General features: G+C 38.1%; 1 protein-coding gene across 1 annotated transcript in view; it reads right to left on the minus strand.

Annotated features, from left to right (window-relative positions):
• The window catches only part of OSBPL10 (oxysterol binding protein like 10), a 118109-nt gene that overhangs the window by 34558 nt on the left and 65849 nt on the right, over window positions 1-17702 (minus strand). The window contains exons 5-6 of the mRNA XM_063325243.1: window positions 16945-17155; window positions 7176-7330 (exon numbers count right to left, since the gene is read on the minus strand). Of these exons, the coding sequence (XP_063181313.1) occupies window positions 7176-7330; window positions 16945-17155 (366 nt within the window). The remainder of the gene's footprint in view (window positions 1-7175; window positions 7331-16944; window positions 17156-17702) is intronic.

The following is a 17702-nucleotide window of genomic DNA, read 5'->3' on the forward strand; positions in this document are numbered from 1 at the left end:
CTTGTCCCATCCTCCATACACATTCCCATTGTGGCCACACACACACAAAATAAAAAATAAGGGAAAAAAAAAAAAGACAGGCTCCAGTCTTGCAAAAGAAAAATAAATCATTATAAATCATACCAGGAGAACATTCAATGTGCATGTGGAACAAACTGAGCCTAGAAGATTGTCAGCTTTTATACAGCTAAATTCTTGAGGCCAGTGGAACTCTCCACTTGAAAAGCTTCTAAGATTTGTTCTCAGGCCTGATGAATCGCTTGGTCCATCTCAGACTGAAGACAACCGTGCAGTCTCTCTACACTATAATGTGGAAGAGTCCTGCCTCTCCCATCTTCTCCTTCCAACTCCTCCTCTGAGACAAAGTTTTATAATTAAATACTTTCAACGCAGCTGTTTCCACATTCCAGGCTTTTCAAATAAAGAATCACTAGAATTCATCATCACAAGCAGAAAATGCTATTTTCTCCTACCAAGACCAGATGGAACAGCTGAAGCCAGTTTGGATGGTGCTTCACTGAGCAAGATAAAGCAATTCCAACCCGAGACAAATACTTGTTGTAAGAGAGTTCACCCCAACTTACTAAAGTCTAGCGAAGTTATTGACTGTTTTAATGAGATGGGTAAGCCTACTAATGAGCAGTATTGCCAAACCCACATGTATAAACATACTAAGAAATAAAACTGACAGCACAACGCAAATCAATTGTCACACAACAAATCAATTAGCTCACAATCCTGAAATAAAATTAACATTGGCTTCAGACTTTGTTTTGCAGAGGGCACAAGTTTTATAATGAACAGATTAGGCAATTGATCCATTTTAACTCAATTTTTAAGCTTTACTGCAAGGGAACCTGAGTTCTTTATATTCCAATGATTAGTTTTCACTGAATTTAACTGTTAATTATGGAATGCCACATGAACCAGAGCCTCAAGTTTATTCAAATTAGATGTAAATTTTGTATTAAAGCTTCATATTTTTATTTTAAGCAGAATATTACTCTCAAATATATTAGACAGCAGCTGGAATACATGCATTTTGGAGGTGAGAGTGAGTCAACAAAATGCAATGGCTTTGGCTGGAGTTAAATGTTATTAATTATTTGCATAAACAGTTTTATTACAGATTGTTTGCTGACAGAGTAATTATTCCAGAAAGCTAGCAAAAAAAATAAAATCAAAATTAGCTAGATTATCTTAGTCATTGTCAGCCCCGCTGCAGCAGGCTTAGGGTCATTTAATTCTACTTTTAGTGTAATTGTACATTTAATCCTTAAATATACCTCCCTTGATTATCCTTAAATATACCTTCAATTGATTATCTCAGATTTCATTTTTCAGATGGTCTGCTAGTGAATGGATTAACTGGTACTATCTTTGCCTAGAGATTAATTTATCTATCCAGGTCATTACAGGCCATTTACTGCGCTCTTCGGCCCAAAAACTACTTAATCATGCAGAAGGCAAAAAGCAGAGCACGTTGAGAAATCCTGTAACGTCTGTACTAAACAGTGAAAAGGGACTCTCTGTAATACTGCAAATGTTACTTTCACACGCTGATATGCTCTCTTTCCATTACTGCACTTGTGGCTAGCACAGTATGTTCATCGCCAAACTGATCTCCCAACATCAATTACACAGCTTTATGTCAAGTACAAAATGGAACTAGGAAACACTAGGAACAATTTAAACTAGCAAACAATCCCCAGTCCTGGGAAAGTCTGCTGAGACACAGCTGTATAGAGAAAAGGTAATACCGAATTAGAAAGCATTTCTTGTACCCAGCTTAGTCTCTAAAATTGCATGAGTGCTTTTAAAATCATTTCTTAGCATCTTGACATTCCGTAATAGCTCTGAAGGCTATTATATCCTCTGTAACGGATGAAGCATCGTCATATTAGGATGTATACTAACCTAGAGATAGAAAACAACTTCAGCTTGAAAGTGACTATCATCTGAAGAGATTGGACAAAAACACATGGTCTTTTAAAATTAAGAACTAAAAAAATACAGTACACCCTGTAAATAGCACAGTTCCTTCTTACAGTTGAAAACATCAAGGTTAAGATCATCTAGGGGACCAAAAGATGTTTAATAACCTGGACTTGACTGCCCTTGCAATCACTACCACAATTAAAACCTGGTTTAGCAGTTAGATAATCAGAGCTAAAGCCTCAATCCTACAGAGCTAAAACTTCAATCCTATTAAAAAGACACTTCAACATGGAGCATGCGTACAGCTTCTCATGCGCACAAGCAAGGGAAAGTTAGGGACAGGAAAGCAGAGAGAACGCACAGACACCAGATCCGCAGGATGGAAAGAATCAGCTGGCATGGCATTTTAAGGCATAAAAATCACACGAAGAGAACTAAATCACAAATGTAGATACAGCATGATTTTCTAATCCTCCTTAACTAAACTGTTAGATCAACAGAAGATTATTCCATCCTTCTCAGGTCCTGTGTAAGAACAGCCTGTTTCCCATTTATATTTGCCTGCCGGGGGAAGCATTTGGCCCACAGTTGCATTTTTTCAGCTCAGAAGGGGAATTCTAACACCCAAAATGACAATTATTTGAACTGGAACAGTAGCTCACACATGGAAGTGATTCACACCTTTATTCTACTTAGGCACCAAGTTTACTACAACTGAATTTACTATGAGACTCAATATTTTAAAACTAATCAATTTCAGCATTTGTTGAAAGGAATCTCAAAATTACAAACTCTTAAATGAAGGAAGCAGGGTCCCGTTTACCACACAACAGACACAGACCAAGTTCATGTCACAGCTCTGAAGAGTGTACTCTGGCGTATTCCATACCAAATTTGACCCGTTCGGCTTTAAGGGAAAAACCCTAAATAGTATCTTGAAATTATAACATAGCTTATGCCAAAAACTCCAAAGTGGTTTGGTAGGAGAGGCACAAAAGTATGTTATATCAACTCACATCAGATGGAGAATAGTTCTGTCCAGCTCAGCCCTTATCCCTGCTTCCACCTGATGTTTCAGGTGGACAGAATGAAAAAAAATCCAAAAAAGGAAACTTGTACCTCCAAAAAAGGAGGCTTATACCATTAAAAAAAAAAAGTGTGAAAAATAAAGAGAAAAAGGTGTTTGATCCGGCATTTCACTGTCAGGTGTTACTTCCTTCAGTGAAGATAACAGGCTTTAACTTCATGTTGTCCTATATCACAACCCTAAAAGAAAACTCATCTAGGAAGATGAAACAGCAACATCAAGAAAGGACATGATAAAATAGGCAAGGAATACACAAGAAAATAATCTCTGCCACAAAATCTTGTATTTTCTGAACTAGCTTAAACAATATCTCAAATTATATCCCTGCATTTGGAAGCTAGAAACGCCCTGAATAACAAAAGCCAGTGAACACCAACACATTATCTAAAGAGAAGAATCTTTAGCTGCTACATTATTTCACCAGGGAAGAGAATCTGCATTCCTGAAACCCTGACAGTGCGACAGACCAAAAAGAAAGGTTTTACATTAGTTATCTATGGCATCAAAACTCAACACCAGAACTTACTACATCCCTCAAGAATGCTTAAGCATTCAAAGAAAATTGCATCAGATGAGCCTTGTTATTCCAGAGGAGAATTATAAAGATCCACGCTTCTTCATAAACATACAAAAACCACGGCAGAGAACAAGTCATTGGTTTGTTAATGATGTTGCTTAATACACTGCTGCAAAGTGTCTACATGCTGTGCTGAGAATTAACACAGCTATCACTAAAGACGTTCAGCCACTTGGTCATGTTGCCAGGAAACTGCTGCCACTGGCAGCCTGCTATATGGGAAAGATTCCCCAGCAGTCATCCCTCTCCCCAGCCCAACATAACAAACATCTCCGTTTTCTTTTCAAAATCACTGCTGATGTACATACCTAAGATTATCTTTTCCTTATAAATAACACTCTATAATATAAGCAGCTGAGTTGGTTGTTCCTCAAGGGTACTAATTTAATGGCTTTTTCTATTTCAGACTACAGGTCAATTCACAATTTGTTTGGTCAGTACATCTACTGTATTACGCTGAGCGATAGCGAAAAAGCTCTCTCCCATTCCTTTGGGGTATAACTTCTGACTAAGAGATAGAAGTTATGTCATAAAAGGTACAGATTTTTTAAAATAAAAATCCAGAATCCAGTCAAAGAAGAAACTGGTATTAACTTTGATAATCACTCTCTTATAACTTCTGTAAAAGCAAGGCTCACTTCTTTTGGCAGGTATATTCTGAAAGCTGAGCCCCATTAATACACTACAAACTTCCTCAGAAAAAAGGATCATCCAGTGCCCAATTTGGGGTTTTTTTAAACAAAAATCATTAAGAGAAATAAGCTTCATCTGAATGACACTTGTGGATTCCTCTTTTCTTCTACATTTAAAAGAAGCTACCAGATAAAAAAAGAAATCAGGGTCTTCAATGTCAAAAATTTGTCAAACAATGACATCTAGATGCATCTGTGCTCATGCCACCACAGCTATTAACAATAATAAATCTGGACTACGAAACAAGTGGGGTGTGACAATTTGCAGTTGCTTTTATATATAATCACACATCGTAAGTAATTAGGCACAGTCAGTGCTTTTATACCTTTTAAAATGAATTGGCTAGTTAGTGCCAAACCTAGGCTCCTGCCTTGGACACACAACAGGCCAGAATAAATTTAAAAATATGCTTAAATCCTGCACACAGAATTGTTAAAAGTGTGTTAAGTCAAACACCTTTGATGACTTTGTGGGGTGTCAGACATCATCTCCAGGGTGACCATCTGGCTCAGACAGCATCCTTAGCAGGGTAACAGTTATGCTGCTCAGAAGATTTTTCTCTTCTCTGAAGTCTGTTCTCTCACCCTCCTTTCTCTTGTCACAACTCCAAGAAGCTCCAGCTTCCTGTTTGACACTTCACTCAGCTTGGGACAGCTGGGCAGAACCTGCAGTACTCAAAGAAAACTTCATCTCCTCTTCCAGAAAAGGATCTGACCACAGCAGCCAAGAGGTGTAGCCTCTGGGACAAGGCATGACAACTCGCTTGATCTGAAGATGAACATGAAACACAAAAGCTCCAACTTACGTTAGATGCAACTCTTCACCTCTTCCACAATTCAGGCTTTGTGCTTCAGCCCTCCAATGGGGCATTGATACCTTAATCAACATGATCAAAACTGAAAAATGTATCAGCTACATTTAAAAGAGCACTTCAAATCGACGACACGAAGTACAAAAGGACTCAGTGGAAGGGAAGATGCAGGTTTGGAAAGAGCTTCCAGGAATGAATCCTGATTCAGGCCACTTTCTTGGGGCAAAACCAAATTTCTGCTTAACAAACTATATTACCATACAAAAATTACATGCATCAGTCCTGATGCTTCTTGTTGGTCTATCAGTCCACAAACTTCCACTTACTGCTTCTGCCAAAAACACCATCTTCAGCTGAGCTTTTTAGAACTTAAAAATCTTATTTATTCTCTTTTTCTTTCTTTTCCTCCTTTTTTCTTCTTTTTTAAGGGCTAGCGCCCCAGGGCTTCCAAATGCAAGCTGCTGATTTCAGGAAGATTGCCCACAAAGCACTGAGGACTCTGTACTACAAACTCTGCTATGCTCCCTTGTTTATATCCAACTCTTCAAGGGTACTCCCTTCTCAATAAATCATGAGTTCCACAAGCAAAGCAGTATCTCAAGCCACACGCGCAACTCAGTATTTCTCATCAGCAAGCGAAGGGGAGGAGATTGGACTTTTAAAAAAAAAAAAAAAAAAATTTAAAACAAGCTGTAAAGGCTCAACTCAACTGCAAAATGATACCCTGAGATGAGTTAAATCAGCTCCTGCTCTTTATGTTTTTGCTGCAAAGCCCATGTTTCCACATCCCATTTGGCTTTACCAGGCCAAAAAAACCCTAATGAAACAAATTGCAGGCTATCAGTGAGTAAAGAAGTAACTCCCAAAACAATATTCTTAAATAGCCTCTTGTCTTAAAAACATACTATAAGAACTGCAGTTGGCTTATCTGAAAAAGAAATTACACAACCTCCTAATAAAAAGCAATTACAGGTAATTTAAACATTGTGATTAATGGACACTAGGAGTAACAGAATTTGAAATTACTTTCTAAAGATAGATCTGGAAGAGGACCAAAATAACACGTAATACTAAAAGAAAAATAATCTGGTTTATCCTTGGATTTTTTGAACTATACTCAATTCAAGATACTACAAAAGAACTGGAAAAACAAACAACTTTATTGATGTCCCCAGCCATTACACATTTTGTTAAAGGTGATATAATTTAATTTAAGCCATTCCAATTGCCAAAGAGCATTCATTAGTAGGGAAGGGTTTCTTCAGCTCTCTCAAAAACTTCCTCCCAGTTTTCCAGGTCTCACATGTTCCAGGTGCCCTACAATCTGTGGGGTCTCAGAGTGAAGTGTTTTCCTGGTGGGCAGCACTGGTAACCGAAGCAGACAGTAGAAGCTGGAGAAGTTTGGCATGGTGAGATGTGAGATTTCAGTGCATGAGATGCCTGATACGCAGCTGTGAGCCTCCTCAAAGAGTCGATGCTTCAGAACTGCCCTTTACCAAGTAAACGCCACAAAAGCACAAATCAACAGGCTGGAGCAGGATAATGTGGACAAGTTCTGCCCATAATTACTTAACAGGAAAAGGGGTCAGAAAATAATATAGTTTTCAACTATATTATTTTTTCAACTCAAAGAGACACCAAAGAGAAAACAGCAACATGGAAGAACAAGTAGCAAGCAAATGGTATGGTCCTAGCGCCTCCTGTCTATCTCAACCCAGCATAAAAATCAAACAGCTTTTTCTGGTGACAGAAAATAGAAATGGGTACTGACAGTCTGTTAATTGCTTTTACGACTAGAAAAGAGACTGTACACTCGCCACAGCCCACTGTCCAAAGTACCTCAGAGAGGCAAAAGCACACATCAATATCATCAATGTATTTTTCTAGTTTTGAGTGCACTTTTGCACGCAACTTAGCATTTTCACAACTAATTTCAAACAAAGAGGATACTATAAAAAAAATAAACCAAGTAATTAATAAAAGCATCCACCATCATACATGGTTGACATCTAACCAACGTCAAGTCTCAGGTACAACAGAAATGGCCTACAGAGACCTAGCACGCTTACCTCTGTATTTGGCTGCAGCGCCTGTCCATCCTGGGCTGCAGATGGTACTATTGCCCATGTAATGTTGGCACTAGCAGATGATAAGGAGCTGAGGGCACCATTTTTCAGTTGCTCTGTGGAGTGTGACTTGGGCCCAGGCCATCCCAGGATACCTTCTGAAGCAGAAAATGAGGGTCAACTTACAAGAGACAGATTACAGATTTCTTCCATTCATCTCATCACTCTACTAATATAAATGAATTGCTATCTCTTCTCTGCTTCCATGCAGTTTTACTTCAGTAACAAAATACTTTAGCATCTTTTATGCCAATTTATCTGTGATAAGTACTTTTTTTAAAAAAGTCAATGAAGGAAGATTTTAAAATGTTACTCCCACCACCAGACAGAATTATACATGAAGACTGTACAATCTGGCACACCTTGGTAATTAAGAAAGCATCTTCTATCCACTGTTTTCATAGTTACGGAGTTATCCAAGCAAACACTCCATTTCTTCTGCCTGAAATCAGGGTTTTAAGCTTAGCAGCTGTATTTTATTTCTCTCTGTACTGTTAAAAGCTCTTTCTAGATTAAGTGCCGAAATGCTCTACTGGTCCCAAGACCACGGTTTAAAAGCGGTCTATTAGAAAGATACATATTAAATATGAATCAGACAGAACTAGATATCAGAACAACCCTTATTTCTGGGGGCACCTGATTTCAAGGATGGGACAGCATTTAAGGATGCCCAAGACAGAAAGAACAATCAGCTAAGGCGACTGCAGGGTTGTTCCTGCCTTAATGCTCTAAAACATAGTATCAACATTCAAATCAGTAGCCCTCAGCATAGGGCTTAAATTTCAGCTATTGATTACACACTGCTATAAAATGCATAGATATGGATGAGAAAATCGCAGCTCTTCAGTCATTACCATAATTTGTGTATGAAAATACAATTAGTGCCACTGGGAGGATCTCCTCTCATCACTGACAACTTTTTAAGATGACCCAAATCAACACAATGTACATTAAAGAATATGCCATTTCTATTCTCCCTATCACAAAGGGTCACCAGAGGTTGCCTCCTAATTAAAGTAAATGGTTTGATCTGGCGAGGTAATGCTGTGTAATATTATAAATGGGCCGCAAATTCTATACCTAACCTCTTACCAAATTCTAAAGATAAAATAATCACAGAACATTCCTCTCATCCAAAATGGCATTAAATTATGATGACATGACAGGAGTTCAGGCCTACTTGCTTAGCATGATTTTGTGACACCATCTTTTGCTGGGGAAAGCATAAGCTAATAGTTAAGTATAAAACGATTTTCAAAAATCTGAGTAACCAACAAGGGAAAAAAACCCCGCTTTTTTTTTTTTTTTTTTAAATGTGTATTTCACACAATGACTCAAATTTCCCATTGCCCAGGGGAGAACATCTCTGTGGCTCTGCTGTCAGGCCACATACTGCAAAGCTTTTTGGGTTTCAATGACTTTGAGGATTGTGCCAGTAGATGTTGTAAGTCCTGGTCAAGTTATGTGAACCATGTGAGAGAAAAATACAAGTATGAAACAAACTGTTATTTTGTTGGATTGGCTCTATACATTGGTCCTACGCGTCAGGAAACTAACGTCTGCCTCCATTCCAAAGATGGAGTTAAATCAACACATGCTGTTACAGTATATGTGGCAAGGAATGAAGAGTGCAGTGACTGTAGTCACGGTATCTCTTCGCTTGCTCCTCAGGTCTTGAGCGATTTGCTGACAGGAGCAAAGGATAACCCCAGACCCCTCAAAACAAGCTCTGATTCAGAGGATCATCTGAAGATTGTTTTGGCACATCCAAAATGGACTCTCGCTGCATGGGAGGAAGGAAGTGTACCATCAGCACGAACAATAGAACTAAACTGGAAAGTTTCAAATAAAAATGTTGGTTCCTTGGAAGAAATTCGCATGTCTGTAAACCGTTAAAAAATTTTCACTCTTTTTGATGTTAATTAGTACAGGTTTCAAAGAGGGGAAAAAAAAAAAAAGCAAGAAGTTAAAAAACTTCCTTCACTTTTGAATAACCACAAAGAGTCCTATGGAGCGTGCCTATTCTTCTCGCTCTTCATTATTTTGTAGTAACAAATCTCAATCTATTTTTCTGTTTCTCCTTGTCAGACAGCTGAATATTGGATTATTGATGCTGTTTTCCTACTACAGAGAGACTAAAAAGAATAAAAAAATTGAGCTGACTTCTCTTTATGCCAATCTTTGAAAATAAGTCATCCGATCATTTCCTTGGGGTATTCCGTTTTCTCTTTGCACACACAATCTATTTGGGCTTCACTGTAAACAATTATTTTTTTTAATTAATATATTTTTAAAAAATTTAATTTCTGTAAATAAGCATAAGAAAAAGCTCTGACTTGAATAAATGCTTTGCTTCAGGGGAAATGTTTAAACATGAACATTTACTTTATTATCATCACTTACATATTTTTAAAAGCACTTTAAGACTGTGTTGTCTTCAGTACAAACACACCATAAAAAGACTATTTACTTCATCTTTCTCCACACATTTTAGAGACTCTCTTACAGAAATAGAAACTGTTAGAACTATGGAAGCATGTTTTTCCACCTGTCCCAAGGGCAATGCTACCCTCACAAAACAACAAATCTTGTCAGCTTAATCAATTTTTACAAAGATCTTAACAACACTTTATGACCTAGCCAACACCAATAGGATGCCAAAAGTTAAGGTCCAAAGGATAAAGCACATCTGTTTCCTCAACACCTCTGCATAGGAGAAAAACTGTTTTGTTAAATTCTGTCTGCCTGGAATTTTACTTTGCAGAAGAGACATATGCAGTAAAAGATACCAGTAATATGCACAGAAACCTAAATAAATAAAAAGTCAGCTCTCTGAACGAGTTGAAAAAGTTCCATGCCTAGTTTCAAAGCGCCATCAGGGAACCTTTGATGATCTTTAATCTACAAATCTTACACTGAAATGTCAGCATTCTCATACCATCCCAAGGGAGTTGCCATATACCTAATATAGCAGCCTACTTTTCAGGCAAAAACAAAAGTATGAAGAGAGAACTTGTCAGAAATAATCTTAAAATCAACTAAGATCAGAATACAATCTCTATGTAAGAAGTGAAAGGACACAACAACATGGCTCCTATTTCACTCACGTTATCAGTTGTATATCCAAAATGTTCTCACCTGCATTAGTAGAAATTACTCTTACCACAAAATAATACAGGTAGTTGTTCCCTGTCCCATATCAAATCACATTATTTTATTGGAATTTACTCTCTGCAGACTAAGCTGCCACCTGTAAATAACCTGATCCCTTCTAATGGATTTGCCATCTTTGCCGCTTTATGACACTCAAAATTTTCTATCACTAGTTCAAGTCATGTTCTTTTAAAGACTTCAAGAAGGGAAAAAAAAAAAGACATAAAAACTAAACATATTATGAGAAAGAAAGTTCATTTTCAGAGTTGGATAAAAATAGGAAGAAACTGCTGTTACTGTTTTGTTTTTAAGACAGCTTTTTGCTCTGTTCTCAGTCATAGCCAAAGACAGCTGACAGAAAGGTAAATTCAATTCTTATTTTGATGCATTTCATAATTCTAAAGAAATTCTCCAGAAGGGCAGCCATAAGCATTCATGGCTACTTTAAGACTATGCAAAGCACTATACTAACTAAAACAAAATATCAGTTTCTGCAGTGAACTATGCAAAAATTAGAAAGGATGTGCCAAATACACAACTAGTAAAATCAGCCAGATCTCCTCTACCTGCGCAGTGCTGGTTCTGTGGTTCCAGGATTGAAAACACAAGCCTGATTCCTCTGAAGTTCAGTGCACACGTACACACAAAATGAGAGTTCTTACTGAAAATACCCAAAATGAGCTTCTTTCCCACTTCCCCTGTCACCGACTGCTGCGTGTTCATCACCGATTTCCACTGTGATTAACACCCAGCAGACAAATCCACCAAGGCACAGGAGAACGCTTCTACATAAGAAAAGTACAGCATCCAGGCACAACCTACTCTCCTTTCCCTATGGCAATGCTATAGTTCACAAAAACCGCACCTATTTCAGATGGCACAATAGGCCGTATCCCACACAAATGCCCTCAGGACACACGTTTCCCTCTCACAGGTACACACAGCAGGAAGGAGGGAAATTGTCCCCAAAGAGGCTTGCAGGAGATTTTTTCAGTTAAGCAGTGTTCACAATTTTCTTTTGTTGGTTCTGATTTTCTAGGTACCTCATGTACCTTCAAACACCATTTTGCATGATAACTGATGCATGAAGTATGCTTAACACCTACCTCTATTCTATAACAAAAACCTTTCTATTAAGTCTTCTGGTCTTGGTTTATAGACGAAAAAAAACAATTATGTTTTTTCCTGGCACAATTGTAAACAAATATCTATTGATAGAACTCTTACAATACACTGTACCTATACTCTAACAAGTATCCCCTTAACAATGCAACGGTAGGCCTCGAGCAGAGACCAAGATTAGATCCGTATTCCTTCCCCTGCCAGGGATGGATGCGACAGTTTTGTCTCTGATGAATCCTACAGCAGGCTGAACCAGCAACAGCAAGCGGCAGCTGCACGTCTGCTTTTCAGATTAGAAAGACAACATTGTACTTGCTAATGCTCTGCAGGAACTAGAAAATAAAGTTATTTTCCAAAGAAGAAAGAGCATATAAAGAATAATGTATCAGCTTTTAGGTAGAACAGCAAATTGTTTTGGTTATTCTCAGCAGAAGCAAGTATAGTGATGATGCATTCAAGGGAGACCTTACTGACCATGACAAATTTAGTAAATTACACCAGTAACAAAGAATATGGTCTCCCCCGTCTTCTTTTCTCACCCTTTCCTGCCCACAAGCATTTGGGGGTGGGGGGGTTAAGCAAGAAAGAGGACTCCTCTGCTCAATTTTCTCCTGCCGTTTCAGCTGCAGGAGACTCCCTAGCTGTCATTTGTCACCTAATTGAAAGTATCTAGATTTTGTCTTCCCTGTCCATTTATTTTCTCTAAAAAGGAGGCAACAGAGAATCTGCTAAAGCAAAGTTCAAGTACATCGCCCTCACCTCCAGAATCATCTTCAATCCATTTGCTGACATGGGAGCCAAAATAAGCAGCATTTGCACATTCAAATGAACTCCAGAAAGATCTATAGTAAGGACGGGTTTGTTTTTTTAAAAAAAAAAATTCCTCAGGAAAAAAAAAAAACCTACATTCTATTTTACATTTTGGAAAAGTGGGTAAGTGAGAAAGAGAAAAATATAGGAGGGAATTCCTATCATGGAGATGCTTTATTCAGTGAGTGAATGGCTAATGTGAAACACAGACTAGAAGAACGGATTTATCTGTGCAGCTTGCTACTACAAGACAGGATTCTGTCTGCCAAAACACTAAAATAAAAAAACAGACTTAAAACACAACATAACCTGTAAAGAGCATTCAAGTTTGTCCTGTTTGCAGTTTAGGAAGGAAGGATGTTAGCCATTGCAGTCAATAGGCTCTATAGAGTATTCTTCTGCCAACGGCTACAGAGGCAGAAAAGATAACAAAGATAAAACTTTAAAGTTTTAAAGGTTGAAGTGAAGAAAAAAGTTTCTTCTCCACATTTTTATTTTAAAAGTCATCTGTTTCCTATCTGCATGCTAAATCAACTCAAGCTTGTCACAAGGCACAGAATGCTGACTAGCAAATACTTCACATGTACCTAAGTGGTGACATTCTTGACCAATAGGAAAATCATAGAATCATACAATAGTTTGGGTTGGGAGGGACCTTTAAAGGTCATCAAGTCCCACCCCCCTGCAATAAGCAAGGACAACTTCAACATCCAAACTGACTGAATGTTTCCAGAGATGGGGCACCTACCATCTCTCAGGGCAACCTGTTCCAATGTTTCACCACCCTCAGCGTAAAAGATTTCTTCCTTCTATGTAGTCTAAATCTTCCCTCTCTTAAGTTTAAAACCATTACCCCTTGTCCTATCACAACAGACCCTGCTAAAAAGTCTGTCTCCATCTTTCTTATAAGTCCCCTTTAGGTACTGGAAAGCCACTATAAGGTCTCCCCAGAGCCTTCCCTTCTCCAGGCTGAACAACCCCAACTCTCTCAGTCTGTCTTCACAGGAGAGGTGCTCCAGCCCGCTCATCATTTTGTGGCCCTTCTCTGGACCCTCTCCAACAGGTCCACGGTCCTTCCTGTGCGGAGGACAATACTCAGGTGGGGTCTCATCAGAGCAGAGTAGAGTAAAAATCCTTTCCACTTTTGTTAGTAAAATCCTTGACATTTTTCTCCCTCCTACAAAGAGAGTAAAATTCTCAAACCCAAAGAACGCTTGTCTACGTGCAATCCCTCATCCTCAATTCACACTATATGTAACCACTTTCAGCTAATAATATCCTTCTCCAGCATATTTTTCAATGAAAGAAAAAAAAATCACAAAGAATTTAGCCAGTGATCAATGCACATACCTTTAATAATGTCAGCTAGAAATTAATTTGACAATATTTGACATTATTTTGACTCAAAAGTAGAAACACAGACAGGATTTTGCTTCACTGACTGTTCTTGTTGATGCACTTCCAAAATCAAGCACTAACAAAAAAGACAATCACAAAAACCTTTCCTTGAAGCTTTAGAGTGGAAATAAAATGTGTTGACTACCCTTCAAGACAAGATTGAAGACTTCAGTTTCATCCTCACATCTGCTTATAGGCTTGAGGTCTAAGACTGACAACTCGTGAGAAACATGAAAACGAGAAGGAAAAATCACGTCATCTTTAAACTATTCCATGACAAAGGAGGCCATAAAAATATTCAAAGTCAAGACCTACACAATCCTAGATTCTGGATAAGATTCCACTAAACTGAATGCCAAGCTGCTTTCTTTCTACTCACATTACTGGAAAACAAAGCAGTAAAAACATCAAAAGAAAGGAGACATTTTTTTTCTGTTTAAAACAATAAAGGTCTGTAAATCTGTTTAAAATAGCCACTATTTAATTATGATCTTCATAAGTGCATTCCTTAAATATGTCAGAAACTCTCAGCTACTTTAATTCCTTCCTTTAGAAGCAGTAAGATTGCAAGGCCTACAGTGCACAGAGAAGCAATCCTTGAGTACTCAGCCATAAAGACTTCAAGGACACAAGCGGAGCAAAGGTACAGAGAAAGCAGATATAGATCTACTTTTCAGGCAGTTCTCTTTATGGCATAATAGTGAGAGCTTTTAATGCTGAAGGAAGGAAAACTCAAGGGTAAGTCTGAACCACCAAAGCTAAGCCACTGATTATTTCTCACGCTCCACATGTGCCAGGACCTGTGCTGCTTTGCTGGACTGGACCGCTTTCAGGAACTGTAGGCTAGAAGCAAGAAAGTAAGTTACCAAACTCCTATCTTGTCTCTCCCTACAGAACTCTGTGGATCCTGCCCAGCGACGCCCCCTAGCATATTGGGACACTATGCGGGAGGTAACGAGACAGCACTGGCATGGGAAAATTTGGCAATAAATTGCACGGTGCCATCACATCTCATGGGGAAGGCGTTTGAAACTTCCTGTCAGAAAAAATGTATGGCTTTTAAACTAACAAGAGTCATTTTCACTTGACAGTATCAACAGGTGACAGTAAAGGTCATCTTTTGGTTGCACCTTCTGGGTAAGAAATTTTAAAAAATCACCTGGAGGACACAGAATCGAAATGAAATATGTCATCTCTCAGAATTAGACTTTGCTAGAGGATTACTTAAAGGCATTAGTCTGATTAGATATGAGTTTATGCAGCTTTGATGACTCTGAAACTCTACCCACTCAGCAGAAATGTTAAGTCTATCAAAGTACGCCTGGACAAGATTAAATGTGTAGGAAAATCAGTAATCAAGACTGGTAGGCCAGGTTCTTTCAGGCAACTGTGTTGCATAACAAGGCACAGATCGTTTCACAGACTTTCAGTCAGGGAGAAGAGACTAAATACTTCAGCAGCTTTTAGTTCTTTTTTCTTTTTTCTTTTGTTTTTTAAATTACATACCGAAGAACAAGCACATGTACACACTGAAGAATTAACTGTTTACACTCAGGTTTCCACAGTTACACCAAACCTGCTGGTGTGAACCAGTGTTACAGAATTTTGACTCCTGAAAGGATTCTTGAACAAGTTTAAAGTCTTAGGAGGAACAAAGAACAACGTTTTAATTTTATCGAGTACTTCAGAGTTGTGGCTTTCCTTTTTTTTTTTTCTCAAAAAATATGGGATTCCCTTTCAGCAATTACTAATGTTGTGTTTGCTTTTTTCTGTTCTTGCACACGAATCCTCAAAAATCATTATCAAGTCAAAATACAGACACTGATTTAACAGAAGATTATTCGGACACAGATTCAAGGACATGTACAACTCAAAGTCATCTATCTCTGACAGTTCACTTAGATCACATGGACACGAAAAACAACCTTCAGGGACTTTGAAACTAGAAAGTGACTTTTCTTTGAAGGATGCTTTTCATCTTTGTTCCAAACCATTCTCTTTTGAAATGAAATTATATCAAAGAATTCAATTAAATACATTTTATCATCACTATTTAAATACGTGCAACTTTTTTTGCATTTTCTACAAGAAAACCAGAATACAGAAAATAAGAAAACTAATTTTTTATTTATGTTCCTTTATGAAATATATATCAGAACCTGGATGCCGGAAAGTCACGACATACCATAGTATAGGCATCAAAGTTTTTACACTGTTTTTTCCAAGAACCTTTTTTACATCATTTGCCTGCTTTTTAAGTGACCCTCTCACATTTCTATTTTTCCCCACAATTGGAATTCTTCAGAGGGCTTCCTACCTACCTTCCTACCTGTCTCAGCAGCCCTCGGGGCATACTCTGCCCTGTAGTAACAGGTTAGGGGGGATGTTGTTGAAGCACCTGAAGGAAACATAAAAAGCCATCCCGTATCCAGAGTTCTGCTGCTGCTGCTCCTCTCATATCAAGTCCTGCTCCTGCTCTTATACTTGGGAGTGCAGCTTGTGTATGGAGAAACACTGGCCACCCTTTCAGAACACTAAAGGTCCAACTTCAGACATTATGGACAGAGATGTAGAACTGGGTGAACTGAAAAAAACCGAGCTACGTGGGGACTGAGAATTTCATGCCTGCTCATGAGAGAGCTCAATGCAGAATCACACTGTTCAACATTTTAGGCTCATAGAAGTTTGCCACTTTTTTTTTTTTTTTTTTTTTTTTTTTAAATAGCAGCATGGGGAACTCTTTCCAGATTTAAAAAAAAAACAGAGTGAAATAAATCTGCCTCAGCAGCATCCTTGCATATAAAAAACTAGAAATATGATTTTTCGTTGTATATTGCATACTATTACATGCATTTTCATCAAACAGATCTGTATTGTGGTTTCAATCTCAAAAAAAAAAAGCAAAACAAGACAATGAAGCAGGTTCTGCACTGTCATTAAGAATATAGGCTGTTCTCCATGCCCACCTTTTTTTTTTGTCTTGCTGTCTCCAGAACCCAATTTCCCTGAGAAGACTTAGGACGACCCCTTTTCCTCCTGTCCTCTGCTTTCAATAGATTTTGCATCTTTTTTTAGGCAAAGAAAAAAATTACAATACCTGAGACTGTAGAAGTTTACAAGCTGCTTGTCCCAACTTACTCTCTGAGGAACGGTTAATTTTGCCTGCTTCATTATCATAACAAAAAACCCAAAGGCACATAAAATAACACCCAAGAGAGTTTGTGCTCACCTGACGACAGTGTCCTGTTATGATGCTGGCCCACTTGATGCATGCTTTGCTGTAACAGAGTTAGGCATTCTCCAAGGCAGCTCAGGGTGGCAGCAGAGGTAGCTTTTAAAAGCAGCAAGTCCTGATCCAAGGCAGAAAGGGGGCCAGAACTTGGGAGAGCTTCAATGGCTTGTACAAGATTCTTCTGTTGTCCCTCAACTTGGCTCATGATCTGTAAAGGTCCAAAACCATCTGTTGTCATAGGAAATATCACTATGTAGCTGTTAAATTCTTATGGGTTGATATAGTGACTAAATATGAAGAACTACCACAAATGGATGTTAATGTTCTGATCCAAATATACCATATACTTACCTACAAAAACGAAGGGCTTGAGACTACCAAAGGCCTGTAAAAATGTCAAGACTATGTTAGAGAAAATCGTCTCTTAAAATAGTAGGTTCATAGTAGGTTTAATAGTGTGACTCATACTTTCTGAAAGTCTTCGTAAGGAAAAGTATGAAAATTCTACTTCCTTCTCCATTAGTAATTTAGGCTTAGATTTTCTTTCCTTTATATGTGATCTGAGACACCCAAGGAATTTACACTGTCCCTTCTCCTTCTTTCCTACATAAAATATCTAATTACAGTTTAAGAACAGCCATTTTTAATTTCTCAAGCATCAGTAAGGAATTGTTACAAAATAAGGTAACTTGTAAGTTTACGGACATTAGCATAGGATGCAACTTAAGAGTACTTATTTACTATCAGATATGAAA

The sequence above is a fragment of the Chroicocephalus ridibundus genome, chromosome 2 (assembly GCF_963924245.1).
Source record: "Chroicocephalus ridibundus chromosome 2, bChrRid1.1, whole genome shotgun sequence".
Taxonomy (NCBI): domain Eukaryota; kingdom Metazoa; phylum Chordata; class Aves; order Charadriiformes; family Laridae; genus Chroicocephalus; species Chroicocephalus ridibundus.